We start from the raw sequence: 15,653 nt of genomic DNA, 5'->3' as shown, positions 1-15,653 counted from the left end.
ATTTATAAAAATATTACATACAACCCTACTCTCAAACAACCCAATTAAACAAAAAACCCAACTATGTTTAAAGAATATTATTTAGATCACAAAGTCAAGCACTCAAAAGTTAGGAAATGACAAATTTTATGGCTGCTCTTTACTCTACCTTTTGTGTGTCCATTCTGTGCACTAAACGAATCCTAGAAAAAATAGTATTTTATCACATAATAAAAGACTGTAGCATGATCACTATGTGCCAGGGGACAGAGTAAAGGCTGCATGGACAACCTGAATTCTGGTATTTTTAAACTTTGGATTGCTTGACTTTGCAGTCTAAATAGTGTTCATTTAATGTAGTTTTTATGCAAGTAATTCCCTGTCTTCTTTGCCTTGGGGAAGGTGGTGGGTGCAGCATCCCAGTCTGTCTCTCCCCACAATCCCCTTTTTCAGCTGATAGACATTCGCAGTACGGTGGCGACTGTTTCTTTGGCAGCAGTGTGGGCCCCGCCTTCGCATGTGCTGTTCAGTTACTTTTTCAGCAGGCTACCAACATTTTTCTGAAGAATGAAAGTGACAGAGGGGAAATGGCCATTTTTTCAACTATTTATTGTATCTCAGCAAAACGTGAACAGAATTACACAGGGCAATGAACAGGCACTTCTCTGGCTCCAGAGCTTTCGCTGTGCCAAATTTCAAAAGCCAACTGCAAACAATGGAGCTAGAAGAGCTTCTCACAAAACCTTGCAAGAGTATTTTATGATGGAATTGTGATGGGGTGTACATGCCCCATACTGGGGAACCAAGGGTTAATGAGTAGCCCAGAAGGCCCAGGCCAGCTGCACCTGCGGGGCCTGCTCACAATGGAGGCAGAGCTCGAAAGGGAGCAGCCCAGTTGTGTCAGGGTAGATAAAGAAGGGAGCAGTTCTACGTAGTTAGCTCCTACAGAGAGGCTACAGGAGCTCCCACCACTTGGACCAGACCCATCTGCTGAGCTGCTGGAGGGCCCTGGGGAGACCGGGAGCAGTGGGCTGCGATTGATGGAGAAGAATCTTCGGATCACTGCCAGGGAGAAACCCTATTCAGTGAGTCCATAAGCAGACTCTGCTGTGACTTTGGAGGGGCAGAGGCTGGGGTAGGAAGTGACCCAGGGAGCAGGCTTGGGGGGGTCTGCCCCAGGCTGTGTATCTGACCTGCCAGTCACAGGGCCTCTGATGGAGCAGGGAGGGCCCAGGTTCCCCTACCTCACACCCTGCAAACTCTCGCCACTGGCCTATCATGGCTGCAGACTCTCACCACAAGGGTGATACTGCTGGGTTTGGAAACCAATCCCTGCAGACAGGAGTGTGTTAGGCAACCTAAATATAGGGGTTACTTCCAGCTCCCCTGTAATATATACAATGTTCTAGGTGCTTTAGGCTCTTTCAAGAATTCATGTCTTTGCTCTCTCTATTCTTTCACCATAAAGTCTTTCTGGGTCTAACTTTCTAAACTAGTCTCAGGCTTAGAGCCCTGCAAAGAAGGAAGGGAGTCAAGGTTGTAGTTGTACCTTAATTGGGAAGCAAGGTGGCTCAAAGGTGCAACTGGTCTCACAATGAACTTCTTTATTGTCGATTTTTGTAGTAGTGAAAGGGGCTAAGTCCAAATCGTGGTCAACCCACTGACCCCACTGCACGAAGATGAGAGAGCGCTCCTGGTCTTGCGTGACATTCTCATTGGCTGTGTGAATTATTTCATTTGACACTTTTCGAACCTGCATAGAATCAAAACAAAAACATTTATGATTGAGACACAGTGAACGTGTTTAGCTCCATAGGGGAAGTGCTGTAACTTTAGGGGTAGACCTCAGGAAAGTATCAGACACAACACTTTGTTATGCTGAAAGTCAATTTCTGAACATCAGTGATGAAGTTCAATGAACTGCCAATGATGCAGCCTTCGTCACCCACTGGAATCTTTAAAGAAGCAGCTTTGTGCTTTCTCCCTTGCTGCCATTCAGCAACTGGGAGAAGCTCCCTGTAAAACACCTGCAAAGCACTTCACTGTCCTCCATCAAAACCCCTCTTCAAACTCTCCTTTGCCATCATGCCTACAAAAAACTAGGTAGTGTTTAGGCAGCTGGTGAGCCGAGACCCTATCCATCATGCTGCCCTGTGATGTTGCATTGTGCTCCCCATCTGTCTGTCTGTGTCCACCTTTTGCATCGTCTTATATTTAGATTGGAAGATGTTTGTTCTGTTTGCACAGTGCCTAGCACAATGGGGTTCTGACTGATGACTGGGGTCCTAGGCACAACCACAGTACACCATGATGGTGAGGAGGAAGAGGAGGAAAGCGTTACAGTCTGGTTTTACTCTGAACAGTGCCTCTTAAAATGGAACTTCCCTACTCAACCAATCTGCTCCCTGCGTGTATTCAGTCATGTGTGTTGACGCCAGACTGAGATCATCACCCCCCATCTGCACATGAAAGACGCCCTTTGTGAACAGATCTCTCCCCTCTGTGAGGAAGGGAAGCGCTTCTGCCATTGTGGTACTGTGGATGCTCTCCCCTCGACTTCTCCACAGAGCTGAGGGTCAGAGCAGTGGGAGAGAGTGCAAGCTGGATGACCCAGAAGGAGTGGGAGTGCTGGGTTCATTCTGGGCATAGGCACCGACTCCATGGGTGCTCCAATCAGCTCCCGCCACTTCCCCTCAGCGCCTCCCATCCACCAGAAGCCTGGATCAACTCCTCCTCCTCCCTCCCAGCACCTCCCGCACTCCACGAACAGCTATTTCATGGCTTACAGGAGACACTCGGGTGGGGGGGAGCGGGGACAGGGCACACTCAGGGGATGGGGTGGAACTGGGCAGGAAGAGGTGGGACCGGAGTGGAGTGGGGGCAGGAAGAGGTGGGAGTGGGGGCAGGGCCTCGGGTGGAGCAGAGTGGTGGTTTGAGCACCACTGGGGCGTGAAAGAAGCTGGCGACTGTGATTCTGGCATTCCCTCACTTTTGAGGGCTCAACTTTGCAACCTTCTTTTAACAATATTTTCTGGTATAGAATTTCCTAGAATTTAAAGACCCTGAAGAAACACAATTCCATCATGTGCAGCTGTAGTAACCCAGGAGCTTGGGTTAGCAGCAGGATTTGAACATAGATCTCTTATTCTTCAGCTGAAGGAGTTGCTCCTTTAGCTTAGAGCGGTAGTAGGCTATTGTCCTCTGTGTGTATGCAGTGTTGTTGTAGCCGTGTCAGCCCCAGGCTATGAGAGAGACAAGGTGGGTGAGGAATATCATTTATTAGACCGTCAGTTGGTGAGTCAGACAAGCTTTCAAGCTACACAGATTCCTTCCTCAGGTCCTCTGTGTGGACGGACTTCTGGACTGGGCATGACACACATGTTGCCAGTGGGTTATTTGCTTGACAGAAGTAGAATGTCAGGGAGTCTGAAGGGTTTGAACCCAGGATCTCTGAGTATGAAAGGAAGAACATAAACTGTTTGAATGAGAGAATGAGAATGCTTGCTAGTGATGCAATGCATTGACACCATTCTCAGGCCTCAGTGGGTCTCAAAGCGCCTTAGGAAGGTGGAGATGCAGGAGTAACCCCACCTTACAGACACCAATGCCCGGGGCACAGAACTGGCATATCCATTTGGGGCGAAATTCACCCCATGCAGAGTGCAAGCCCAGGTGCCGACTCTGTGGATGCTCCAGGGCTGGAGCACCCTCTGGAAAAAAGCAGTGGGTGCTCAGCACTCATTCGTGGCTGCTCCTCCCCCACCCGCCAGCACCTCCCATCCCCCACAACCAGCTCCTCAACAGCATGCAGGAGGTGCTGGGGGGAGGGAGCAGAGTGAGGGTGGGGAGCTCAGGGGAGGGGCGGAAGGGGCGGGAAGAGACAGGATGAGGCCTTGGGGGAAGGGGTGGACTTGGGATGGGGCCTGGGGCAGAGCTGCGGTTGAGCAACCCCCCGAAAATGTTGATCCAATGAGCGCTTTCTTCTCCACAGGAGGGTAACAGGAATGCTATTCGGTGTGCATGAATTCCCTGCACATGCAGCACCTGCCAAGGTATGAAGGTGTGTGGAGCGCTCGAAGCAACACAGCCCAGCACAAGACATATGTACTGCTTAAGCCTCACTTGTGCCCTCAGCATAGACTTAAATGGGGCAGTAGCCTGGCCTGGGCCTCTACCCAGGGAGCACTTCCCCCAGCCATGGACAGGTCTGAAATATGGGAGTCATTGATTAAACAAGGAATCAAACGACCTCACAGACTCGTACCAGTGGGAGCGGAAATCCATTGTAAAGTTTTCCTTCAGTTAATCCTCTGGGAAGAGACACTCCATCCTCATACTCTGCCGGGAGCCATCGGGCATATCCGTGATTGGAAGCTCCAAAATAAGAATGCTTCCTGGAACATTGGGAAGAAAAACAAACAAGTAAACTATTTCAGAAAGGACACGCCCTGCAGAGAAGCAGAATTTCTTTTTCTCCTGGGAACCTAAGTTGAATTGCTTGAACGATAGAAAGAAATCGTTTTCGGGTTCAGAGGCAACAGCTATATTGTGGACAGACAAACCTCCGAGGCAAAGACTCAAAGTCTCTTAGCGCAGGCTGTGGTTAATACTGAGGTAAAAGGACGAATCCTCATGTTGTTGTTATATTCACATTTGTAATTCAGAATTTAAACCTAAGCTACTTATATGGTCTCCATCACGGCAGTATGAGTGCCTCACAACCCTCAATATACCTGTGCTCACAACGAGAGCTGATCCAAAAATGGGAATCCATTCCCATGGAAAAATGTGTGTTTTTAGAAACGTTTTCATCCCAAGCCAAGACAAAATATCAAAAACATTATTTTTTTCAAGGGAAGGGATTTAAAGAAACTTTCTCTTTTGGGAGAGCTGAAAGGCAATTTTTTGGCTTCCTGGCTGCCTGTGAAATTGACAAGAGCCTTCCAGCCTTGCTGCAGGTGAGGCAAAGAGCCCCTATGCCAGTGGTGGGCAACCTGCGGCCCGCAGGCCACATGCGGGCCATCAGAGTAATCCGCTGGCAGGCCGCCAGACAGTTTGTTTACATTTGCATGGCTGCTCGCAGCTCCCAGTGGCCACGGTTTGCCATTCCTGGCCAATAGGAGCTGCGGGAAGCAGCAGCCAGCACGTTCCTGCAGCTCCAATTGGCCGGGAACAGCAAACCACAGCCACTGGGAGCTGTAGGCGGCCATGCAAATGTAAACAAACTGTCTGGTGGCCTGCCAGTGGATTACCTTGATGGGCCATGTCAAGGTTCCTCCCCCACTCTGAACTCTAGGGTACAGATGTGGGGACCTGCATGAAAACCTCCTAAGCTTACTTTCACCAGCTTAGGTTAAAAATTCCCCAAGGTACAAATTAATTTTATTCTTTGTCCCTGGATCTCCACTGCCACCACCAAACTCTAACTGGGTTTACTGGGAAATGTAGTTTGGACACGTCTTTCCCCCCAAAATCCTCCCAACCCTTGCACCCCACTTCCTGGGGAAGGTTTGGTAAAAATCCTCACCAATTTGCATGGGTGACCACAGACCCAAATCCTTGGATCTGAGAACAATGAAAAAGCATTCACTTTTCTTACAAGAAGACTTTTAATAGAAGTAAAGAAATCACCTCTGTAAAATCAGGATGGTAGATGCCTTACAGGGTAATTAGATTCAAAACATAGAGAATCCCTCTAGGCAAAACCTTAAGTTGCAAAAAGGACACACAGACAGGAATAGTCATTCTATTCAGCACAGTTCTTTTCTCAGCCATTTAAAGAAATCATAATCTAACACATACCTAGCTAGATTACTTACTAAAGTTCTAAGACTCCATTCCTGGTCTATCCCCGGCAAAAGCAGCATACAGACAGACACAGACCCTTTGTTTCTCTCCCTCCTCCCAGCTTTTGAAAGTATCTTGTCTCCTCATTGGTCATTTTGGTCAGGTGCCAGCGAGGTTACCTTTAGCTTCTTAACCCTTTACAGGTGAGAGGATTTTTCCTCTGGCCAGGAGGGATTTTAAAGGGGTTTACCCTTCCCTTTATATTTATGACAGGCCACAGGTTGCCCACCACTGCCCTATGCTCTTCCTGCTCACCTCCCCCACAGCTCTAGGAGCCAGAGGTTTAGAGCTCCCAACAGGATTTAGGTGCCCCATTGGACACCTATCTGCATAATTAGGCACCTAAATCCTTTGAAAATCTGGACCCTAACTCCCACTGAAGTCATGCAATACACCTAAAATGAACATGTCACCATTAACCATGTACCTGAAAGGACCATAGATTGGTGTATTTTTACAATACACAAAACTGCAGAATGCTCAGGACATTTTAATGAGAAAAAACTCCTGTGTGAGATAATATTTGTCCATGACAGAGAGCCGGGTGCTAGTCCTGATGGCTACATCTGTCACTAGGGGCCAGATTCCTAATGGTAGTTGGGTGCCTAAAGAGGCAGATAGGCACCTAGTGGGATTTTTCTCAATGGGCATTAGGCACTGAGGTGGTTTGGGAAATCCCACTAGGCACCTATGTGCACCTTTAGATGCTTCAAGACCTTTGAAAATCGGGCCTTAAATTCCATTTTCAAAAGTGACAAAGGTATTTCAGAACTTAAGGGTTAGACTTCCAAAGGTGTTTAGACACCTAACTTTCAATAGGAGTCAGGTGCGTAACTAGTTTAGGTGCTTTGGAAAATTCCATCCACTTAGCTACTGCCTCTTGAATGGAGTATTTACTACACTGATGGAAAAACACCCTCCATTGCTGTAGTAAGTGTCTACACTATAGTGCTAAGGTGGCACTGCTGCAGCGCTGCAGTTGTGTCGCTGCAGTTCTTGCAGTGTAGTCATACCCCTGGAAGAAGTATCTAATGCAGCCTAGGATCTCCTTTCTCTTTTTCTACAACTGCATCACATTGGTGGCTCAGATTTCTTGTGACTGAGTAAAACATCCAGGTCTTTCTCCTCTTCTGTCATTTCCAACTGACCAACCCACAACTTACAGCAGAAATTCTTGTTGTTAGTCCCTGAGTGCATGACCTTGCCCTTTGTACCATTACATTACATTTCATCCCACTGCTATTACTTCAGTCCTCCAGATCATCCAGTGCTTCCTGTGTAATATTCCGATCCTCCTCTGTATAGAAGATGCCACCAAACTTTGTGTCATCCACAAATGTCATTCAGGCACTTCTACTTTTTTGTGTCAAGGTCATTAATGAAAATATTGAATAAGCTCGTTCCCAAGGCTTATCCTTGAGGAACTCCACTGGCAACCTCCCTCCAGACTGATAGTTTCCCTTTCAGCACAACCCATTGTCATTTCCCTTTCAGCCAGTTCCTTACCCACCTCTCAATTCCAGTACCAGTCCCCATCTTCTCTATATCAAAAACAGACTCCAATGAGAGACTGCTGAATTGGAATTAATTTGCACTCTGGATACAATTAACTTAGGCTTGAATAAAAACTGGGAGTGGATGGGTCATTACACAAAGTAAAACTATTTCCCCTTTTTTATTCCCCCCCCCACCCCCCACTGTTCCTCAGACATTCTTGTCAACTGCTTGAAATGGCCCACCTTGATTATCACTACAAAAGGTTCCCCCCCTGCCCCGCTCTCCTGCTGGTAATAGCTCACCTTAAGTGATCACTCTCGTTACAGTGTGTATGGTAACACCCATTGTTTCATGTTTTCTAAGTATATAAATCTCCCTACTGTATTTTCCACTGAATGCATCCGATGAAGTGAGCTGTAGCTCATGAAAGCTTATGCTCAAATAAATTTGTTAGTCTCTAACGTGCCACAAGTCCTCCTTTTCTTTTTGCGAATACAGACTAACACGGCTGCTACTCTGAAATCTATGTTAATAGTTTCCCATGTGGTACTGTGTCTAATATTTTACTGAAGTCCAGATAAATTAGATCTACTGCATTTCCCTTATGAAAGAAATCATCCATTTTATCAAAGAGAGATTTCAGATTAGTCTGACATGATCTGCCTTTGTTTGCAGTGTTGTAGCCATGTGGGTCCAATAAAATATATTACCAGTTTTTGTATGGAGGATCTGGAACCTGCTTGTATCATCTGTCAGGGTGAGACACTGATTCAAATCCTGCTTAGTTTTTAGAAATTAGACTGCAAATTTATTTTTCTTTCTTAAGTAACCAACTCTGATCTCTATGCCTGCTACTTATAATAACTTAAAATCTATTTTTTGTACTTAATAAATGTGTTTATATTTTACCTAAAACAAAATGTGTTTTGGTTGAAGTGCTTGGGAAATCTCAGCCACAGGTGCCCATTTTCCAAAGGGCCAGGGGGTGCCCAAGCCCCGCCTCTGCCCCAGGCCCCGCCCCCATTCCACCTCTTCCCCCAAGGCCCCACCCCTGCTCCACCCCCACCCTGCCTCTTCCCACCCAGTTCCGCCCCCTCCCCCAAGCGCACCGTGTCCTCACTCCTCCCCCTCCTTCCCAGCTTCCTGCATGCTGTGAAACAGCTGATTGCGGTGGACAGGAGGAGTGGGGAGGGAGGGAGAGGCGCTGATCCACGGGGCTGCCAGCAGGTGGGAGACGCTGGCGGGGGAGCTGATGGGGCGCTGCCGGTGGGTGCTCAGCACCCACCATTTTTCCCCCGTGTGTGCTCCAGCCCTGGAGCACCCACAGAGTCAGAGCAGCTCAGTTTACAAAGGCTAGTGTGTATCCATTCCACATTGAGGGAGGGCCAAACTGGATAATGAACTTACACTGGTCAGGCTTCTGACTATTGCAAGATGGAACAGTTCTGGGGTGTAAGACTGGGGAGCTGGGAGAAATTGGCTGGAGCCTCCCTACAGATGGTTCATGAGTGGCTGGGAGATCATTCATGTAATACAGCTGGATGTGTCCCTGCCTGTGGATGTCTGTGTAAGTGCGGTGCCTGTCAGAGGTTTCTTGCTTGACATCAGCATCACAGTCTGAAAGGGATACCCCAGGTTGGTGGGACAGAGGGCTCAGTGGTCCCACAGTCCCGGTTGCACCCTGGGGACCCTGTCACACCATCAGTGGGGGGGTTTAAGAACAAGTTGGACAAACCCCTGTCAGGGATGGTCAAGGTTTATTTGGCCCTACCCCAGCACAGACGGGATGTACTCGATGACCTTTTGAGCTCCCTTCCAGGTCTACATTTCTATGATTTCTTGTATGCTGTCATCTTAGTTTTAGTATCACTTTGAGGTGGTTATTCATCGAGTTACGTGTGGAGCTCTTCCCTACAAGCTTTGCCCTTTGCTTGTAATGCAAAATCCAGATAATTTTTGCACCTTTGACTTAAAGAAATTCCAAACCTCCTTGTGATGCGGTTTACAGACCTCACACCATGGTAAAAGGAATGGTGGAACAGTATTGGGCCAAGAAAGCCCTGCTCCTCAGCAGCTACTGGGCATGCTTGCTATGGAAGACCTGCTTAAAAGGGAGTTCTGGCAGAGAATCATAGAATATCAGTGTTGGAAGGGACCTCAGCAGATCATCTAGTACAACCCCCTGCTCAAAGCAGGACCAATCCCCAATTTTTGCCCAGATCCCTAAATGGCACCCTTGAGGATTGAACTTACAACCCTGGGTTTAGCAGGCCAATGCTCAAACCATTGAGCTATCCCTCCCTCCAGAAGGGTGTGTGCAGGAGACACTGACTACAAGAAGTCAGACAGGCTGCAGCCACTGAGGCAGAGCAATCTACAGGGGAAGGACAGGGACTGGCTGGGATCCCCTTTCCCCTGACTAAGAGGGGACAACTGGATTCCAAGGGTGAGCTAGGAAGCATCCCTGCCCACCCACAGCTGAAGCCCGGAATTACCAACACTGTGGAAGCAGAAGGCTGGGCCATGCCCCAAACTGAAGGGAAACAAGGAGGTAGGAAGTGATACAGGGAAGGCTGATCCAGAATGGCAGTCAGAACCATCCCTCGCCTCTCTCCGTTGGGCCCTTCACTGGGATTCGGTGGCGAGGAAGGGCCCGGATCCCCCTATCCTTCCTTCTTCCCCTGGCCTCCTGAGAGATATCGGAGGATTCCAGGGCCAGGGAGGGGGTGATGAATGGTGGCTTGGCTGCTGGGCCCCAGGGCTGCCTGGAAGACCAGCCTCAAGTCTTGGAGAGACTGTCCACAGTTTGACCAATAGGCCCCTGAGCGAAGCCTGCTACACTCCTCCAGATTAAAGTCTCTTTGTTATGTGTTTGTACAGCACCTCTCTTGGACCCCTCAGTGTTAACACAATACAAATAACTACTAATACAATTGTTTCTGCTTGCTGGAATGATGTTATACCGATAACATTCATGTGTCTATACTGGACACTATATACACTGAAGACCCTCTATTACACATGAAAAAATCAATGCTTTACCTGTTGTTGCATTCTCCAGTAATGGTCCGGTAAATGCTACTCCTCGGGCACCTAATGGAACGAATCTGATAGTCGCAACCAGTTGCCTTGGAAATAATTTCCTTCTGCTTCCTACTTAGTACATCTGCAAGAGAAGCCAATCAGAGTGATGTCATTTCTGTCATAATTTCTGGAGCAGTCTCCAATAGTTCCATTTCATGGCTCCCTCAGCAGGAAAGCTCTACAAACAAATAGCATCTCCTTTTAAAACTCTTTCTAGTTTATACCAACAGAATACACCAGTTTTCCTGCAGAATAAAGGCCAGCTTCATATTCAGGAACACACTCAGTGCTTCATGTTCTAGGAATCATATTGTTTGCAACCTTCATCTCTCAGCAGTTTTGGAGCATCTGAAGTGGAGGACAGGTATCAGGACTGATTCAAAAGTGCTAATGACAAAATCCTTACATTTAGTATACCTGCCTGATTCAAATACTGATGATATAAAGTTCCTTTTGGGGGGTTTAAAATGTATGGTGTTTTCAGTTACTATGGTGACATAATTTGAGGCTAGGTCAAGGGGACTAGGTAGGGACAAAGCAATGGGAGAATTAAAGGATGGGGCAGGAGGAGAAGGCGAGGCTGGTGTGATGGGTTATCCCCCGTCCGGAGTGCCACCTGATGTATTGTGGTACCACTGAGCCTGCCAGTTCCACCAGTCTGGGTTCTCTTACACTGCCCTGCTGAGCCAGGCTTTCAAGCTTCCTCCAGCAACATGCAGGTAGAGCCACACCCAGCTGCAGAAAGACACAGACACTGAGATCAGCTCTGCGTGGGACGACTCAGCTCAGGAATTGCCCAGCAGTCAAGTGCACACCCCCTCTGGAGTGTAAACCCAACATTGTATTGTCTTGCACTGCACAGAAATCTGTACAGAGTAAGCTCATGAAAATTGCCCCCTCCCTCACTGTGAAGGCAGATATGCACAGCTTTTTGCCCCCCAGTTATGGATTGCACAAACTGGTTTAAAGAAAACAAAACAAGTTTATTAACTACAAAGGACAGATTTTAAGTGATTGCTTTGATCTGTTTGCTATCCCTTATAGATTACTGAGCAAATAAAGCCAATACACAAAACTAAACTTAATACACTAAAGAAACTGGCTACAAGTAGTAATTTCTCACCCTAAATGTTTTTTTAAGCAGGTTTCAGAGATTATTGAAGACAAACTGCTCTTGCTTGGCATCTTAGAATGCCAGATACTACTTTCACAGACCAGAGACCTTCTAGCCTGGGTCCAGTCCTTTCTTTCCCAATTCAATTGTAGATGTTTTCAGCAGTCATCTTGGACAGGGATTCAGTGAAGAATCGACCCTGATTAACTCATTTCCCTGCCTTAAATAGGATTTACATATGGCAGGAATCCTTCGTTTCCCAGTTTGATCCCCACCCTCTTTGTGGAAAAATACTAGCAGTCCAAGATGGAGTCCAGTACCAGGTGACATGATAACATGACCCTGCCGTGTCAAAGCAGCCATAAATCCTCCAGAAGACTTCCCAGGAAGGTGGGAGATTAGCATCTTCAAAGTCCTATTGTTCTCCCTAATGGCCCATTGGCTAACCAGTCAGACTGATTGCATTTTGTTTGGTGGGCAGTCCCCAGGTGAAAACACTTTTGTATTTGATACATAGTCCATATTCCTAACTTCAGATATAAAATGATACATGTATACAAATAGGATAATCATATTCAGTAAATTATAACCTTTCCAATGATACCTCACATGTCCCATCTTGCATAGAACACATTTTAGTTATGTCATATTCATATCATAACAATATCTCTATGAAGAATATGGGGCATAGGGTCACACCTTCCCCCCTTCCTCTTGAGGGTTGGTCACTGACTAATGCAAAGACAGTGTGCCTAAAATCCTCTTTAATCATAGAATCATAGAATCATAGAATATCAGGATTGGAAGGGACCTCAGGAGGTCATCTAGTCCAACCCCCTGCTCAAAGCAGGACCAATCCCCAGTTAAATCATCCCAGCCAGGGCTTTGTCAAGCCTGACCTTAAAAACTTCTAAGGAAGGAGATTCTACCACCTCCCTAGGTAACGCATTCCAGTGTTTCACCACCCTCCTAGTGAAAAAGTTTTTCCTAATATCCAACCTAAACCTCCCCCACTGCAACTTGAGACCATTACTCCTTGTCCTGTCATCTTCTACCACTGAGAATAGTCTAGAACCATCCTCTTTGGAACCACCTCTCAGGTAGTTGAAAGCAGCTATCAAATCCCCCCTCATTCTTCTCTTCTGCAGACTAAACAATCCCAGTTCCCTCAGCCTCTCCTCATAAGTCATGTGTTCCAGACCCCTAATCATTTTTGTTGCCCTTCGCTGGACTCTCTCCAATTTATCCACATCCTTCTTGTAGTGTGGGGCCCAAAACTGGACACAGTACTCCAGATGAGGCCTCACCAATGTCGAATAGAGGGGAACGATCACGTCCCTCGATCTGCTCGCTATGCCCCTACTTATACATCCCAAAATGCCATTGGCCTTCTTGGCAACAAGGGCACACTGCTGACTCATATCCAGCTTCTCGTCCACTGTAACCCCTAGGTCCTTTTCCGCAGAACTGCTGCCTAGCCATTCGGTCCCTAGTCTGTAGCTGTGCATTGGGTTCTTCCCTCCTAAGTGCAGGACCCTGCACTTATCCTTATTGAACCTCATCAGGTTTCTTTTGGCCCAATCCTCCAATTTGTCTAGGTCCCTCTGTATCCTATCTCTGCCCTCCAACGTGTCTACCACTCCTCCCAGTTTAGTATCATCCGCAAATTTGCTGACAGTGCAATCCACACCATCCTCCAGATCATTTATGAAGATATTGAACAATATCTTTAGGTCTTGGTTGTCTAACTTCCCAGTGTTACCAAAATTTTTTGTTATTCACAGATGCTTTTACAAAGTCCTGGGTTTCTTTTTCCAAGTTGCCTGAAAGCCTTTTAGTGTACAGCATTGTTAACACAATGTAGATATTAATATCTTTTCGAGTGTAGGTGTCTTGGCATTTAGCCACCAATGCCACAAAGTGGGGTGCCTCAGTTTCCCCTTCCACACAGCAGTCTAAGTTTGTTATGCTTTTTTTCTGCTGTGCCAAGCTCTAAGCTTGTTTACAGGTACTAGCTTAGAAGCTAGTTCTTATAGGACTTCCTTGTTACTACTTGTAGCTTGTTCAAAAGTGTCTTCCAAAAGTCATGCATGTTACACATTGACAGGTTTCCTGCTAATTAGCCATTTACAGTCTTATGTGCACAGTACCTGTGATATTAAACTTTCCTTTCACGATCCGAAGCAGCTTCTTCTTCAGGAGGCTCAGGGTGGTTTCCATGTAATCGGCAGCTCGGATTGCAGACCTGGTTCCTGCCACTGGCTCCTTTAAATGTTTCAGGAAATCTGAGGGGCTGACATCCATTTCCCCTATGGTCTCTTTTGCTCTGGAAAAAAAAGGACCCGTGAAGTGGTGCACCAGTCACTGCTGTCCACAGCCCAGCCCTCTAAAATGAGACCTGAACTGGTATGTGGGAATTAAGTCCAGGCCCAAAACAACTGAGGAGCAGAGCTGCAGCAGCCAGCTCCACACTGACCTTTCCTGCACTCTGACCAGCAGCCTCAGGGTTCCCAGGTCATCGCTGTAAGGGACACACCATTCCAGTCTATAACCCCTGCTTGGCAAACATTTGCTAATTTCTGTAAACAATTCAACTTCGTGTTATGCTTCTTCTTATACAGAATCATGCTAATTTATATGAAGTGGTTGGGTTTGTGAATAGCCTGCTAGTGTAGTGAAGGCAGTGAAGGGAAGAAGGAGGATCCTGGGAACTACAGGCCAGTCAGCCTCACTTCAGTCCCCGGAAAAATCATGGAGCAGGTCCTCAAGGAATCAATCCTGAAGCACTTACACAAGAGGAAAGTGATCAGGAACAGTCAGCATGGATTCACCAAGGGAAGGTCATGCCTGACTAATCTAATCGCCTTTTATGATGAGATTACTGATTCTGTGGATGAAGGGAAAGCAGTGGATGTATTGTTTCTTGACTTTAGCAAAGCTTTTGACACGGTCTCCCACAGTATTCTTGTCAGCAAGTTAAAGAAGTATGGGCTGGATGAATGGACTATAAGGTGGGTAGAAAGTTGGCTAGATTGTCGGGCTCAACAGGTAGTGATCAATGGCTCCATGTCTAGTTGGCAGCCGGTGTCAAGTGGAGTGCCCCAGGGGTCGGTCCTGGGGCCGGTTTTGTTCAATATCTTCATAAATGATCTGGAGGATGGTGTGGATTGCACTCTCAGCAAATTTGCAGATAATACTAAACTGGGAGGAGTGGTAGATACGCTGGAGGGCAGAGATAGGATACAGAGGGACCTAGACAAATTGGAGGATTGGGCCAAAAGAAACCTGATGAGGTTCAATAAGGATAAGTGCAGGGTCCTGCACTTAGGACGGAAGAACCCAATGCACAGCTACAGACTAGGGACCAAATGGCTAGGCAGCAGTTCTGCGGAAAAGGACCTAGGGGTTACAGTGGACGAGAAGCTGGATATGAGTCAGCAGTGTGCCCTTGTTGCCAAGAAGGCCAATGGCATTTTGGGATGTATAAGTAGGGGCATAGCGAGCAGTTCGAGGGACGTGATCATTCCCCTCTATTCGACATTGGTGAGGCCTCATCTGGAGTACTGTGTCCAGTTTTGGGCCCCACACTACAAGAAGGATGTGGATAAATTGGAGAGAGTCCAGCGAAGGGCAACAAAAATGATTAGGGGTCTGGAACACATGACTTATGAGGAGAGGCTGAGGGAACTGGGATTGTTTAGTCTGCAGAAGAGAAGAATGAGGGGGGATTTGATAGCTGCTTTCAACTACCTGAGAGGTGGTTCCAGAGAGGATGGTTCTAGACTATTCTCAGTGGTAGAAGATGACAGGACAAGGAGTAATGGTCTCAAGTTGCAGTGGGGGAGGTTTAGGTTGGATATTAGGAAAAACTTTTTCACTAGGAGGGTGGTGAAACACTGGAATGCGTTACCTAGGGAGGTGGTAGAATCTCCTTCCTTGGAAGTTTTTAAGGTCAGGCTTGACAAAGCCTTGGCTGGGATGATTTGATTGGGGATTGGTCCTGCTTTGAGCAGGGGGTTGGACTAGATGACCTCCTGAGGTCCCTTCCAACCCTGATATTCTATGATTCTATGATCTCATGAGACTTCTAGATAGCCTTATAGGTAGTGCTGGGGAGGAGCTAGTGGTCGTG

General features: G+C 47.0%; 1 protein-coding gene across 1 annotated transcript in view; it reads right to left on the bottom strand.

Annotated features, from left to right (window-relative positions):
- Positions 1-15,653, bottom strand: part of LOC142000578 (myeloperoxidase-like) — a 78,280-nt gene that overhangs the window by 52,378 nt on the left and 10,249 nt on the right. The window contains exons 2-5 of the mRNA XM_074974959.1: positions 13,672-13,847; positions 10,366-10,489; positions 4,244-4,373; positions 1,529-1,732 (exon numbers count right to left, since the gene is read on the bottom strand). Of these exons, the coding sequence (XP_074831060.1) occupies positions 1,529-1,732; positions 4,244-4,373; positions 10,366-10,489; positions 13,672-13,847 (634 nt within the window). The remainder of the gene's footprint in view (positions 1-1,528; positions 1,733-4,243; positions 4,374-10,365; positions 10,490-13,671; positions 13,848-15,653) is intronic.

This window comes from Natator depressus, chromosome 17, assembly GCF_965152275.1.
Source record: "Natator depressus isolate rNatDep1 chromosome 17, rNatDep2.hap1, whole genome shotgun sequence".
In the NCBI taxonomy this organism is placed as follows: Eukaryota; Metazoa; Chordata; order Testudines; family Cheloniidae; genus Natator; species Natator depressus.
The sequence above is the reverse complement of the archived record's forward strand: the minus strand, read 5'-3'. Positions and strand labels throughout refer to the sequence as shown.